This window comes from Cynocephalus volans, chromosome 4 (assembly GCF_027409185.1).
Source record: "Cynocephalus volans isolate mCynVol1 chromosome 4, mCynVol1.pri, whole genome shotgun sequence".
Taxonomy (NCBI): domain Eukaryota; kingdom Metazoa; phylum Chordata; class Mammalia; order Dermoptera; family Cynocephalidae; genus Cynocephalus; species Cynocephalus volans.
Window position 1 is genome coordinate 118,729,576 of NC_084463.1, and position 15,050 is coordinate 118,744,625.

Here is a 15,050-nt window from a genome sequence, read left to right on the forward strand (position 1 = left end):
GGAATAAGTAAATGTTGCCCTCACATTCTTGAAAAAAAAAACATCAGGAACCTCAGACAGACATCTGAGCTGCTTTGTGGCCAGGTCTTTGTTAAGTCATTTGGAACTCTCCTCCACAGGTGCTGTCCAGAGAATCACAGATCTGCAAGGCCTCTCACTTTATAGAGGAGGAAACTGAGGCAGAGAGTGAGGGTCTGACTTGCCCCAAGTCATATACTGAGTTGGTGGCCACAGGGATTGGGTTCGAGAACAGCTACCTGCAACCTCCCAATCCTGACTTTTTCTTTACCCTGAAGAGTACCCCCCAGCTGGAGGGCAGCACATGAGGGCTGGCCCCTGGCTGGGTGCAGAAAGGGCAAGGTACCTCTGGAAGGGGACCCATGTGTGACTCACACCTGCTTTCACACCTTAAGCCTCCCAGGCCCTCAGCCATGTTCAGAATAGCTCAGTGCTGCATGTGTGCAGCGGACTCTATAAATAAGCTTCCTAGAAAATGACTAATTTCATAATCAGAAAAGCAGAAAGAGTAGCACCTCTCGACTGCAGAGGAAAACGGAGCAAAAGCCCGCTGCTCTGCCCTATAGCTGAAGGACTCCAGGCAACTCCAACCAAAACCTGCATGTCTAGGCTGTTCAGGAGAGGGTTTAATTAGATTTCCAAAGAGAATAGACGGCCCATTCAGGCTGAATGAGAAGACCAGTATCAGGGCACTGGCCTCCTTCCTCCCTGCCAAGAGCAGAAATAGCTGCTTGCAGTGGATTGCAGCAGGCTCCTTCTCTCTCCTTCCCCATTTCCATCAGCTGGGTGACAGAAGAAAACTGGCCTTTGACAACAGGGAGCAACTTGCTGGGCTGGCCCCCTCACTGCTGCTCTGAGAACCCCAGAGATCGTGAAGGGACTTGGAAATCACCCAGCCTGTCCCTATTTCACTGATGGAGAGTGTCCTGGAAGGGAAAGAACCTTTCCAAAGCCATTGCTTCATTCAACAGGCACTTGCTGAGCATCTCCTGTGAGCAAGGCACCAGAGCTGTCCAGGAATATGACGATGAACACGCCAGGCCCTTCCTTACAGGCTCCCAGTCTTCTTGAGGAGACAGGCATGCAAACATGATTGCACCCTGACACTTGTTTTCATCAAGGTTTGTGTGTGACAGCTTGGGGAAGCTCAGCTCAGTCTGTGGTGAGGGGGCAAGGGGAAGAGGAACTCTTCTCCTAGGGGAAGTCAAGAGCTGATTCTTAAAGGATGTTTCTAGATGGAAGAGGGGTTGCAAGGGAAAGAACTTCTTGGGTAGAGCTATAGCAAGAGCAAGGCACGGAGGCCTGAGACGTATGGAACATTTGGTGTTAATCGGAAATAGGCTGCTAAGAGGGATGGGGCAGCAGACTGGGGCTAGGCCTCAGCAGAGGCACCTGAGCCAGAAGCAGCCTGGACGCCAGGAATCCTGCCTCCTGGGTGGGACGGCCCTCTGCCACTTGACCATGTGGCTTCCCTGCACCAACAGGTGGCAGGGGCTCCTCTATGCTTGGCCTGGGCTGGGAGGTCTTTAACAGGAAGGGAGGACAGCAGCATGTGTTTGAGGACTGGACATTAGGTAGCATCTGATCTAGCCCCAAACTATTCTTTTTTATTGTGGGAAAATTCACATAGCATAAAATTCACCATTTTAACCAAGTGCACAATTCAGTGGCATTTAATGCATTCATAGTGTTTGTTGTTCACCCACCACCATTATCTAGTTCCAGAACATTTTTATCACGCCAAAAGGAAAGTCTGTACCCATTAAGGAGTCACACCTTGTTCTCTCCTCCCCCCAGCCCCCAGCAACCACTAATTTGCCTTCTGTCTCTATGAATTTGCCTATTCTGGATATTTCATATAAATGGAATCATAAAATATGTAGCCTTTTGTATCTGGCTTCTGTCACTTAGCATAATGTCTTCTAAGTTCATCAAAGTCGGTAGCATGTATCAGTACTTCATTCCTTTTTATGGCTGAATAATATTCTGCTGTAGGATAGACTACATTTTATTTACCTACTCATCAGCTGAAAATGTGGGTTGTTTTTACCTTTTGGCTATCGTGAATAGTGCTGCTATGAACCAAACTGCTGTTTTACACTCTGCTTCCAACATGCTTATGCCTTTGGGCAATCGTTTCCTTACCCTGGGTCTGGGGCCTCATCTATACAATAAGGTGGTTAGAATCTACGCCCTTTGCAGCTTGAATTCGTCACCTTCATGCATTCATTTGTGTGTGAAGGTACCGTGTACTACCCAGCTACTCCACTAGTTCTGGGTGCTAGAGACCCGGCCTGGACTACCCACCCCATCTTCCAGGAGCTCATGGCTGGTGGCTGCTGTGGGCTGGGTGAAGGGTTCTAACAGAGCCCTGTCGGGGAAGGACTGCAGCACCTCCCCTCTGCCTGGCGGATGGGGTGGGGGACAGGTGGGTCTATTAGGAGGCATCCTAGAGAGAGAGGATGCCAGCTTTGCCCAGGACTCATGCAGAGAAAGAACTGACGGGTTTGGTGAGGCAGGCAGAGCAGCCTGAGCTGCTTCCACGGTGGGTGAGGAGTGAGGTGGAGCTGGGATGCTGAAGTCAGGATTCCCGGGTGTGAGGCTGAGCCAAGCCCAGGAAGGTGTGCCCTTTACCTTGGGCTTCGTGCTCCTGGGCCCTCTAAATACCCCTTGCTGTCCACAATAAGCTCATACGACCCTCTCAAAGCTCTGACCCCACCAGATCTCTACTGAGTCTATCCTGTCCATTCCTACTTTCAAGTCTTGTTCATGCTGTTCCCTCAGCATGGAACATTGTTTCTTCCTTCTGCCAAATCTTATGCATTCTCCAAGGCCTGACTTAGGCGTTACCTCTTCCATGGAGCACTCCCTGATCTCCCAGAAAGAATCAAGCTCTCCCACACCTGGCTCACACTTCCCTTTGTCTCTTGCTTTGTTCTGCTACTATAGTTAGCTGTTTATGCACCTGCCTCCCCCACCGGCTTTCAAGTGACTTGGGAGCACCCACACCCCCTCAACCACCTCTGCATCCCAAGCGTTCAGCACAGGGCCTGAGCCTGTTCATGTATACATTAAAGGTCAAATGGAGGGCAGTGGCAGGGTCTCAGGGTTGGTGGCTTTGGAGGCTCTGGGAGGGCAGACTCCAGCTAGGAGCTCCCATCCTAGAGAAGATGGCCAGACTGTGGTCAGGAAGAGGCCCACAATGCTGTCCAGATTTTCAGCATGTAGGGGCAGAGAACATGCTGGTTTCATGGAAAATATCATGTTGATGACCTCATATAAGTGAGTCACATGTCCCAGAGCATGCGGGAGGAAAAAGGCTTGGCCTCATCAATGGGTGGGCTGCAGGGACCCCCCCCCCAACACGCTCATCCAGCTCCCTCATAATTCATTCCCAAGATGTCTGCATGGGGAAAGGTGCCATCTGGGGCCAGGGCAGGAGGCTTTCTCAGCAAAAAGCAAACTGGAGATGTGAATGGAGGAGAGACACCAGCTTCAGAACATCCAGATGGGAAACTGAGGGGAAGAGTCACTGAGGTTAAGTGGCTTTCCTCAGGTCATACAGTTGTGTGAACAGTTGTTTCCTGGTAGTTAACAAAATCCCGATTTCCTTTTGGGAGTCACCTCTCCCCTCCCCTGGTGCCCTGCCTGACCCTTGCCACACGGAGAGCCTAAACCAGAGCTCAGTTACCTGTTATTTCTGTGTCATATCCCAGAACCTTCTAATAAACATCTTTTATGCCTAAGTTACTCAGAGTCAGTTTCTGTTGCTGGCAACCAAAGAACCCAGACCGCTGCATGCAGCAAACTTGTGGAACAGACAGGCTGTGAGCCCAGGACTCCCAATGCTTAGTTCACTGCTATTTCCGTCCTGTCAAGCTGCCTACCCTCCTTGCCCAGCTGTCCACTGTCCAGCCATCTGTCCCCACGTCTGAGCAGACTGCAAACTTGGAGTGTTCTGGATCCTAAACACAGGGTCTGAGTGTTCTCTGCTTGGGATGTGCCCAGACGAATGACTTCCTTTCCACCCCTGCTCTGTTGGTGGGATGCGGGGGCGTGGCAGAGACCCAAGGGGAGAAAAGATGGAAGGGTGCTGGACAGGCCAGCCTGTGGAAGGGCTCAGACAACAGCTTTCTGTCTTTCATGGGAGTCTGATTCAGGGACTGGACCATTCATTTGTTCAACTTGTGTTTCCTAAACATCTCCTGTGCGCAGGCCACGTGTGAGGTCCTGGGAATACGCTGAACTATAAACATCTCATGGGGGATGCAGGTAAGAAAAAAGGCAGTGGTGACATAGGTGGCATGAGGGGAGATGTGCAGGGTGCCCTGGAAGCACCAGGGAGGCCCCTGATGAGACCGAGGAGTCAGGGAAGGGCTCCCAGGAAGGGACATTTACGATGAGATGTGAGACAGGTGTGGGGGTGAGTGGCTGTGGAACAGGACAATTTACTGAGATGCTCATTTGCAATTTTTTTCTTTCTGTCTCCCCTTCCTCCCAGAGGGGTAAGGCAGCCTACACTCCCTTGGGGGAGGTTTGGCTGCAGGACCAAAGGCCAAGTTTGGGAGGAGCTATCCTTCCTGGTCTTTGTTCTGTGAAAGCTGGAACTCCTGGAGGGGGAGTCTCTTGGGAGGTGGGGGCATGAAGGAGTGGAGGGGGGTCTCCAGGCCTAAGAAGGCAAGCAAGTTCTGGAACTGGTGCCCGGTGTGTATGTGCAGACCATGATAGGACCACCGGGGCATGGTTGTGAGGTACGTAGAGTGGGCTGGATCTTAGCCTCTGGGGTTTCTGCAGCATCCCACAAGGGCAAACCTCACATGGGGCCCAGAGGCAGCAGATCCTGGAGGGGCCTGTCACGCTGGGCTGGGGGATATCTCAGGTATAGCTGGCATGGTTTCCTTGAAAATCCCTGGTATGGTGGTTGTGGCAGAGGTTGGGGAGGGGCGCCCCACTAATGACTAATTGAGATTGAATTTCTTACCAGCTAGAAGTGATGGGGAGCTTTGAGTCCAGCCTAATTTCACTTAGGGGAGACACTTCTTCCATACCCAATATTGAGGATTAAGAAATCTATTGGTGCCAAGAATGGTTTCGTGACCGGGAAGCCTGGGGGCTGGGAGACCAGATGAAAGGTGGGTGTGGTGACGGCCTGGCTGTGGCTGGGGACTGCCCCCTTTGTTGGACCACCTGCTCCAGCCGCTCTGACTTTCAGACTGTAAGTGCCTTTCCATCGCCCACACGACCTCTCCTTTGCCCCTCTGCTTAGGCTGTTTCTCCTGCCTGGAATGCCATCACCTCTTTGTGCTCCTCCTCAAAATCTAACTCAGGTTTTAAGGTCCAGCTTAATCTTTACCTCCTCTAGGAAGCCTTTCCTGGGGACAGATCTTCATTCTGCTCTAGTAATGCTGTGTGGCTTTGGGAAAGTGTCTTTAACACTGGGCCTTACATTTTTCTCATTTGTCAGACAGGACTGACAATACCTTCTACACGAGACTGAGGTGAGGATTATCAGTGAATGAGAGGAATGTGAAAATGACTGTCATGGTGCCTGGTAAATAGCAGGTGCTCAGGAATTGTGCAAATGACCCACGAAGGCACAGCAGAGGACAGAGATGAGGGAGATGGTGAGGGGAAGTGGGTGTGTAGACAACGTGCAAACTCCCAGGAAAGGGCTAGGAACCTAGCTTCCAGAAAGCACAAAGGGCTTTGAACAGTGGCCTGATATCTGGGACAGCCTTAGGAGAGAGGCATCTGAGGACTGTGCACCCCCATCGGTGACAAGAGGAGGGCACGGTCAGGCTGCAGGTGTCAGTGGTTTGGTCCAAAGGCCTGAGAAGAACTGAATTTACCTGCTGCCTTCCTGTACTCTGAGGAGGAAGGGTCTGGTGGAAGGTGTGAGGAGCTCCTGTCCTGCCAAATTCTTAGGTTGGGTGGGATGGGAGTGGCAGAGACACACAAAGGCTCTCTGCTGGCCTTGGTCACCATGCCAGGGCCAGAGCAGAAGTGACTAGCTGTGGAGACAGGTCAGAAGCTTGTGGCTGAAGCCAAAGCCTTTTGTCCTGACTACATCTTTGGGGTAGAGGGACCACAACCTCACTGTGATCCAGCTTAGGCTCTGCAGACCCTCCTAGCCTTTTCTTGGGGACACTCCTGCTTTCTTTTAAAATCCACATTCTCTTTCTCTTATGGTCAGGTTGGTGAGGAAGGAGAGGAGTGGGAGGAGGTGACCAGGGTGAGGAAGGAGGGAGGGCAGAGTCAATCTTCAGGTCACTTGTTCAGGAACAGCTTCCACAGAACCCTGACTGATTAAAAGGATAACAAAGACAATAGGATTAATGAAAGAATGGGCACCTATCTCTATTGATCCCTTTCCACACATGCCTGGCACTGTCCTGAGTGCCTTACATGTGTTAGCATATTTAATCCTTATGATAGCCCTAGGAGGAATGTACTATCATTACTTGCATTTTCTAGGGGAGAAAATGTATATTTAGAGAAGTGATCTGCCCAAGGCCACACAGCTAGTAATTATAGATCTGCCCACCCACCAAGCCATATTCCTAACCTCTCTTCTCTTGCACTTTTTAGCCTTTGGTGAAGGCAGTACTACGCAAATAGGAAGAGTGTGAACATTACAGCAGTTACTTTCTATAAGTTCTTAAAAAAATCCTCACCATAAATCAATGCGGTAGCCTGTGATGATCCCCATTTTACAGAGCCCAGGCTACTAGTGACCCTGGGCCAGTCCTTTCCACTGTTTGAGGCTCAGTAGCCCCAAATGAAAATCAAAGGGGTTGAATGACCATTAGGGCCTTTCCTTCTATGTCAGGCTTCAATTCTGGAGCTGTCAAGGTTTAATGAGGCAGATGGAAGAGTGGCAGTGAACCAGCAGAGGGTGCTCATGGCCCCAGGGAAACAAGGCCTTGGTGCACGGAGCCTGGGCAACTGTCAACAATGGAGGGCGATCAAGCCCAAGCCAATGATTGATGGAGGCCACGTTCAGCTGTGATGATTTGATGTTGCACATGGTTCTATATGATTATAAACTGTGAGGCAGACATGGGCCCAAAAGACGATCAAAGAGCAGGATTTCAGAGTTCAAAGGTCATCTGCTCTAAGCCTCTGTTCTCCAAGACTCAGAAAACATTCCTTTCTGCTCCCTCTCTCTACAATCCGCTCCCCCCACCAATTATACAGTTTAATTTACAAGGAGAAAACAGGCAATCATAAACACAAAGGCGTGATCACACTGTTTGTGGGGGTGTTCTGGTACTTCGGTTCAGCTAGATGTTCACTCCTGTCTATAATGCCTTGGAATGCACCTTCCCCTCCACTGGAAGAGCCCCCCTTTTCCCTCCTGTGTCTGGAAAACTCTTACTTGTCTTAAGACCCTGTTCAAAGGCCTCCTCCTTAGTATAACCCTCCCTGACTCCCTTAGAAAGAACTGGGTACCCTCTCGTCTGTTTTCACCTCTCTGTGCAGTAATTGTCTATTGATGCCCATATCCCTGCCTCACACTGAGCTCCCTGGACACAAACCTGTGGTTTATAGTCCTTATACTGTGTGCTGGATACTGTGCCAAGCACTGTGCATGTACCACATCATTTACTTCCCACTATAACCCTATGTGGGGACAGTGGTCCTCAGCCTTCTCCACGTGTGGAGATGGGGACTGGGAGAGTTGGAGTCACTCACTCAAGGTCACACAGTTGGTAAGCAGCAGAACCAGTCTTCAACTCAGTTTGCTTCAACTCCAGGTCTGGGCTTTATTTAAATCACTAGGTTTACAGCCTGGTGCGAACCTTCCCGTTTCCCATGTCTAATACTCTATCTGGCACCAGACAAATGTTCAAAAAACATTTCTCAAAAAAAAAGTTGGCTGGAGTTTGACCATTTACAAATGGCTCATTAAAAACACAACAAAAGCAATAAATGCATGGGCTTTGGCACTGGATTGCCCGGTACGAATCAAGGCTCCCCCATGGCTGCCTGATCTTAAGCAAGATCCTTGACTTCTCTGTGCCTCAGTTTCTTCATCTGTGAAATGGGAATAACAATGTCTACACTTCAGAAGGTTATTACAGAGATTAAATTAATTTTAATCCTCATACAAAGTTTTTACATGAGCTACATGTAAAAAGCTTATAACAGTAAGTTCCAAAAAATGTTAGTTGTCATCATCTTGTGTGTCAGACTTTGCCTATTTCCCAGTTAATATAGCCCTTCTCTCCCCATAGAAGAGGCCCATGGAGTCTCTGCGATAAGTCTTGTGGTGTGCTAATAAGTTCTTAAAAAAAAAAAAAAAAAGCCTTGGTTTGTGGCATTTGCCAATTCCCAAGGTGTAAATGCTCTCACCATGGCTGATTTCAAGCTATGAACAAGAGGCCTCCAGCAGCCAGTCTTGACAGAGGTCAGGAGTTTTGCTCCATCTCTCTGTGCCTCAGTTTCCTAATCTGAAAAATGGACCAACGGTAGAAACTAATTCAGCACTCCAATACAGGTTAGCCAATATCTTAAGTGTTGCTGTCAAGAGTTTTAACTCAGTCTGTTGTCTGGTCCTGACACTGGTCCAATTCCAGCAACTGGCCTTCCGCTTTATGCCCTGGCAGGCAGAGTCTCTGCCTTCTAGGACTGAGGCCTCGTCTACTCTTGCAGCTCTCCTTTCTCCTCCTGGAACTAGCCTGTGTTGTTACACACCTACCCTGATCACACATTATTTTGTGCCTCTGGTTTCATCCCTAGACTTCCCTGATACTGTGCCTTGGCCTGGACTGCCAGCGCTGCTTGTCCCTTGCTTTGGATTGTTCATGATGGTCCCTCCTGGCATCTACTTTGCGTTTCATTGCTTATAAAGCTCCTTCTCATAGGGCTTAGATGCCCCTAGAGGGGAAAGCTGAGGTTCAGAGCTAAGTTTGCTCCCATTTGCTGCTAGGGGGTGCCTAGCTCCTTTCATACCCTATACTGTGGGCTCTAGTTCCCCATCAGGGCCTCTGCCCCCAGGCTCTGATTTAACTCTTCTGTGCCCAGGCTGGGAAGATGCTGGCACCTTAGGGTTTGGTGGAAGAGTCAGACTAAATGAGTCAGAAACAGTGTCTGGGAGGGACAAGGCAGAGGCTGGGTTTGGAAACATTAGCTGGATTGAAGGCTCCTTTGCCAGGAGAGAGAATAAATGTCAACTAGGAAAAAAAGTCCAGATGGGACCAGGAGTCATGGATGAAAATGGTCTGACCTCCTGATTTCTATTTAATCAACATCAGCTGCATACCTACTATGTGCCACATGCTTTCCAATACCTTATTTCATTCAATCCTTATGACAACCCAGTGAAGAAGATGTCACTATGCCACTTTGTAGGAGTTCACAGGCATTTAGAGGGGTTAGGGACTGACATGGGAGCAGGCAAGTGATCACTGTGGTCCTGCCCAGGTGGCCAATGGAGAAGACAGGCAGGAGCTTGGTCCTAGGCCAGTGATGATTGATCCTTTCACTGCCTTGTGCCAGTGGGCATGTGGAAACCTGGCACCAGGTAGGCTGTCAGCAGAGGTCCTGTCATGGGTTGATTTTTCTCAAAACATAACAGACTGGCCATTCTGATGTCATACACCTTAAGGCAACCATGGTCCTCTGGAAAAAGGATGGATTCAGAGGCAGAGAGATCTGGCTGAAGTGCTGTGTTCTGCCACCTTCTCCTCACAGGATCTGGGGCCAGTGTCTTAACTCTCTGAGCCTCAGTGTCCTCCCCTGTAACATGGAAGCAGTAAGAGCTGCAGGGCTGTGGTAAAAACTGGGAAGTGAGTGATGTCTGTAGAAAGTGCTAGGCAATCCCAAGGCAGACATCCTCCTCGTTATTCCTGCTGACCTGGCTCAAAGCTTCATTTCCTGTCTCCCTCCAAGTCAACCCAGCATGGGAGATGGTCCTGCTCTTTGTACCAGGCAGTGCCATCAGCTACAAAGGTCTGCTTCCTATTTCCTCAGGCTCTGTCAGGTGTTCCAGGAGCTAATGAGAACAAGGCAGGAAAGAATGAGGATGAGAGGGGCCTCCCAGCAGAACTGACTCCTCTCCCCTCTGGAGAGCTCCAGGCTGTTTCTAGGTCCCCTGAGTCAGACCCAGAGCCCGTGGGAAGGGTAGGTAAAGGAAGATCCTCCTTCACCATGAAATTGGCCCGCCCCCCCGCCCTGCTCACCCTTTGTCTCCCCTTGTCCTCCTGCCTGGACAAGCCTCCCTTCTCCTCTCCTACAAGCTGTAGCCCCCTGTCCTTCCAAAGCCCACCTCAGCTCATGCCGCCTCCAGGGAGCCTCCCCAGTGAGTCTAGCGCATGCTGACCTCTTGTCCGGCTGAGTTCTTCCCCCAGTGTTTTGGTGACTTGGAACCTGGCATGGACTGTACTCCATCCTGGGCTGCCCCCCTGGCTCTCTTGTCCATACTTTGGCTTCTGTGGGTAGCCCAGGCTGAGAAGGGGCAAGGGACGGGCCTCCTTCTGTATCCTCCATGACAGGGAGCCTGGTACAGAGCAGGAGAGATGGAAGGAAGGGCAAAATACATCCAGCTCTTTCCTGTACTCTCAGATTTAGAAGGAAGATGGGAAGGAGAAACTAAATGGGAGAAAAACGAGGAAGGAAGAAATGAGTGGAAAGGAGTGAGAGGAGGGAAGGGAAGCTGCTGGAGACTCAGTACCAGGGTCACAAGGGGACATGGTCCAGGCTGCCTTGGAACACGCTCTAAAGTTCTCTATGGATGTCACCCCTGGGCTCAACAGGACTCCTCTCTGAAAACACTTGGAACTCGCCTCTGCCAGACACCCTTCCCTGACTGACTCTGGTCTCTCCCCTTTCTCTGAGCTGTGCTATTTTGCATGCATTGATGCCATTTCCTATGATGCCACGTGCTCTGGTCTCTGCGTCACTGGCAGTAAGTTTCAGTCCAAGTTTATCTGTGGTCAGAGATTAGACTTTTTTGACCACCTTTCTTTTATCAGCTTCAGAGGGTGGTTGGGATACATTTTGCATAGCTATGTTAAATCTAGTCTGTCCCTGAAATAATGTTGAGGCAAAACCTGCTATAATCTTATATCCATTTCTTTAATATGAGGCTCTGTGCTGGGCCTGTGGGGTACACAGATGACTAAGATCCAGTCCCTGACCTCCACCATCTTCTAGTCCAGCGAGTAGAGTCAGAAATGTGTTAAATGTCCACTGAGGCTGTCTTATGGGAGTACGCAGGAGGGCACAATGAGAGAGTTTGGAAAGCTGCTGGGAAGAGTCCTGAACAAGCAGGAGTTCATCAGACAGTGGGGAGGACATTCCAGGCAGAGAATATTGCAGGGGCAAAGGCCCAGGGAGGTGAAAGGGCCAGGTGTGCCATGAGGAGGTGGCACCTCAGTGGGGCTGGAGGGTGGGCAGGAGAGGGCCTCTCGTCACATGGCAGAAAGTTTCAAGCACCAGGATAACATACACTGATTTGAATTCATAGGCCATTTTTTCCCCTCCGGGGGAGTAAGGCAGGTATTGCCACCCTAGTTGGCATTTAGAAATCCGTTTGTGGCGGGGTGGGGAACAACATCAGTGGATCTTAAGAACTACTTTATGGCACAGAAGACCACATATTAGATTCCGTTTATATGAAGATCAAGAAGAGACCTGACTCATCTACAATGACGGGAATGGGAAGAACCGTTACCTCTGAACTTTCAGGGGTGATGGAAACGTTCTGCATCTTGATCTCCATGATGGTTATATGCGTTCATACAGTTGTCGAAACTTACCAAACAGAACTCTTAAGAGCCGTACATCTGACTGATTGTAAAATATACCTTAAAAATGGGTGTGAGCGTTTTTGGTTGTCACAATGACTGAAGGGTGCTACTGGAAAATATACAGGGGACGGGGCCAGGGATGCTTTCACAGCAAAGAGAGCTCCCACCCAAAGGCCAGTAGGGTCCCTGTGGAGAAACAGTGCCACAGGAAGCCATGGAGAAACGGAAAGAGAGAGGGAACTAGCTGCATTTGTGTTTTGGGAAGATGGAACTTTGGTGGTGATGGGAGCCCACAGGGTCCAGGCATCTTGGGACAATGATGTTCACAGAAGGTAGACAAATGATCTTCACTGCTGCTCCTGGACCTTGTATTTGCTTAACTCTAGCCCACTGGCCTGAAGCTGTCCAGGCCCAAGTCGGGCCCCAGGAGGTCCATCCAAGGCACTCAGACACTGAAGGGGTTGGAAGAAGGCCAGCCAGGGAAGTAGCAGAGGCAGCAGATGTCAGATGGAAAAAGAAACGCCCCACCCCCGGCCTCCCTGCCTCCCAATAAGCACCAAGGGTGATAAAGTGATCATCTTCCTCTGAAGTGCAATCAAAGAGGTGAGGCTCCCTGGGAGTTTGCAGTCACCGGACGTAGAGCTGGATGCTGCTGCTACTGCTACAGAAAACTATCTTCTGAGATCATGGTTAAAGAAGAACACAGCCAACTTACACTAACATGCTCGCCTGACTGCTTCCTTCAGAAGCCTTCTCTGACTTCCACCCTGGGCAGGTGGCTCTCCTGTGTTCCCATAGCCCTCTGCCCCAGTGCCAGAGCACAGTTACTGCCTAGGTCTGTTTTCTGGCTCTGCCAACTAGCTGTGTGTTCCTGGTGAGCTACTGAAGCTCTCTGTTTCCTCACCTGCAAACTATGGATGATAACCTTCTTCACTGAACTGTTACAAAGATTAAGTGAGATAACGTAATAAGCACTACGCAAAAGTTAATGCTTATTATCACAGCACATGTCACTATGGACCACTGTCACCAAATTACTTCTCTGGTGCCCCCAAAAGACATAAGCTCCTGGAGGGCAGGGTCCTTGTGGTTGTATTGATTGCTGAGGGTCCTGTGTCCACCACAATGCCCAGTGCAGTAAATGCCTGCATGCATGAATGAATTCCACCCACTAAGATGTCTCCTGAGAGCTTTCTTTTCCCACCCACAATGCCTCCAAATCACAATAATTCTTGAGAAATGGAAGTTGGACTCATTTGTATTCTGTTCCCTCTTCCCTCCTCTCTATTACCTCCAAGACCATGTAGAACTCACACAAAATTTACCTTTTTAACTTAATGGCTTCTTCTTGGACCCTCTACTCCTAAGACTTCACACTCAGTGGTCTTTTTCATGCCAGGCACACAAAAATCCTTTTTAAAAAGCACCCCACAGCTTCTCAAAAAGTTAAACATAGAATTACCATATGATCCAGTAATTCCACTGCTAGGTATATACTCAAAAGAATTGAAAGCAGGACTTAAACAGATACTTGAGCACCAATATTCACAGCAGCATTATTCACAACAGCCAAAAGGTGGAACAGACAAGTGAATAAAAATGAGGTACATACAGTGGAATATGTTCAGCCTTAAAAAGGAATGAGGTTCTGACACATGCTACAACATGGATGAAATGTGAAAACAGGCTAAGTGAAAGAGCCAGACACAAAAGGACAAATATTATATGATTCCACTCATATGAGGTACCTAGAATATGCAAATTCATGGAGACAAAAAGTATAACAGAGGAATCCAGGGGCTGGAGGGGGTGGGAGGTGAGAATGAGGAATTACTATTTAATTGATAGGGTGTTTGTTTGGGAAGACAAAAAAGTTCTGGAGATGGACAGTGGTGATGGTTGCACAACAATGTAAGTATATATAATGCACAAAATTGTACACTTAAAAATGGTTAAAATAGTAAATTTAACATTATGTGTATTTTGTTTAATTTTACGATTAAAACAAAAAGCGCCCCAAACCAACCAAACCAACCCTGGGAGGTCTCCATCTGAAATCTGATGGAGCTAACGTTCCTCCATCAACCATTCAGCGCTGTGACCTTTGCCTCCTTGTCTGTGATGTCTCTCCCTCTTCTCCTTGGCTACAGCTCTGGTGTTCCCTGTTCTCCTTCTACCCCAGGACCTGGGGCCACATCATTTGCATCCGTGAAATCAACCTGCACCTGCCCTCAGTCTGCAGTTTCTTTTCTTTGCACCCCTCTTTAGCCACCCTTGATCCCGTCACACCCCCTTGAGGATGCTTAAAATGACGAGATGGAACTCTGAGATGGAAAAGCTGCGTGCTTGGAGATGCTCGCTATTGCTTATGTCCAACAACAAAGAAATGCTTAAATAAGATATGGGAAAACCATGGTGGATAAGAAGACCACGTAGAAACACAGACATTATGATAAAATGTTAAGCGAAAAATGCAGGCTATAAAACTACACGTCGACTGATTTCAACTATTACAAACAGATCTATAGAAAAATAGAATGGGATGTACAAAATAATGGTTAATTTTACATTTGTTCTCTAGTATGGAATATGGTTGTATTATTTTCAAAATTGCAATTTATTTTATAAAGGCCAGGCAACACCGTTAGGCAGATGATGAAATACACACGTTATCAGCCTTAAAACAATCTTTGAAGTTGACTCCAGATGCCCACATGCTGCCACCACTGAAGTCCACAAATCCCTCCTGAATGGCTTCCAGAGAGATGGGGGAGGGAGGAATTTCATGTTGACTCTTCAGAAAGACATGTTGAGACTTGGATGTCTCTCTAATGACTGTAATCAACCACCTCACCGCTAAAAGGGAGGGCAATTTAGGGTCTTTACTTTGCCATACAGTAACCATGAGATTTGGCTATGGACAGATTATCCCCTACATCAGCCCTCAGTTAGGAATTCCCACCAGGATGCTTGCTCCCTTACATACATGCAAACTGTGGATCCCTACATCCAGCTCAATGGGACCCCCTCCCAACACAACATGCTACACCCCAGGTGTGGAAACTTGAGTCAAGGTTGTTTCAAGAAGGACCCAGGAAGGAGGACGGCTTTTGTTTCACGTGCTGCAGCTTGTTGGAAAAAGCTTTCTTCAGTCTAAGAGTTTGGGATTTCTGAGTTTTGCCAGACACTGGTAGCCAAGGTGATCATCTCACATGTCGCCAGATGCAGAAAAAATGGAGACGACATTGAAGAATGAAGGGGAAGTCTTATTTTTCCTTT

The 15,050-nt window shown here is 48.8% G+C and overlaps 1 protein-coding gene across 1 annotated transcript in view; it reads right to left on the minus strand.

The window, feature by feature from the left end:
- Nucleotides 1–3,410, minus strand: part of PTPN5 (protein tyrosine phosphatase non-receptor type 5) — a 39,374-nt gene extending 35,964 nt beyond the window's left edge. Inside the window, 1 exon segment of the mRNA XM_063094617.1 lies at nt 3,385–3,410. Within this exon segment, the coding sequence (XP_062950687.1) occupies nt 3,385–3,410 (26 nt within the window).
- Nucleotides 3,411–15,050: the final 11,640 nt, after the last annotated feature.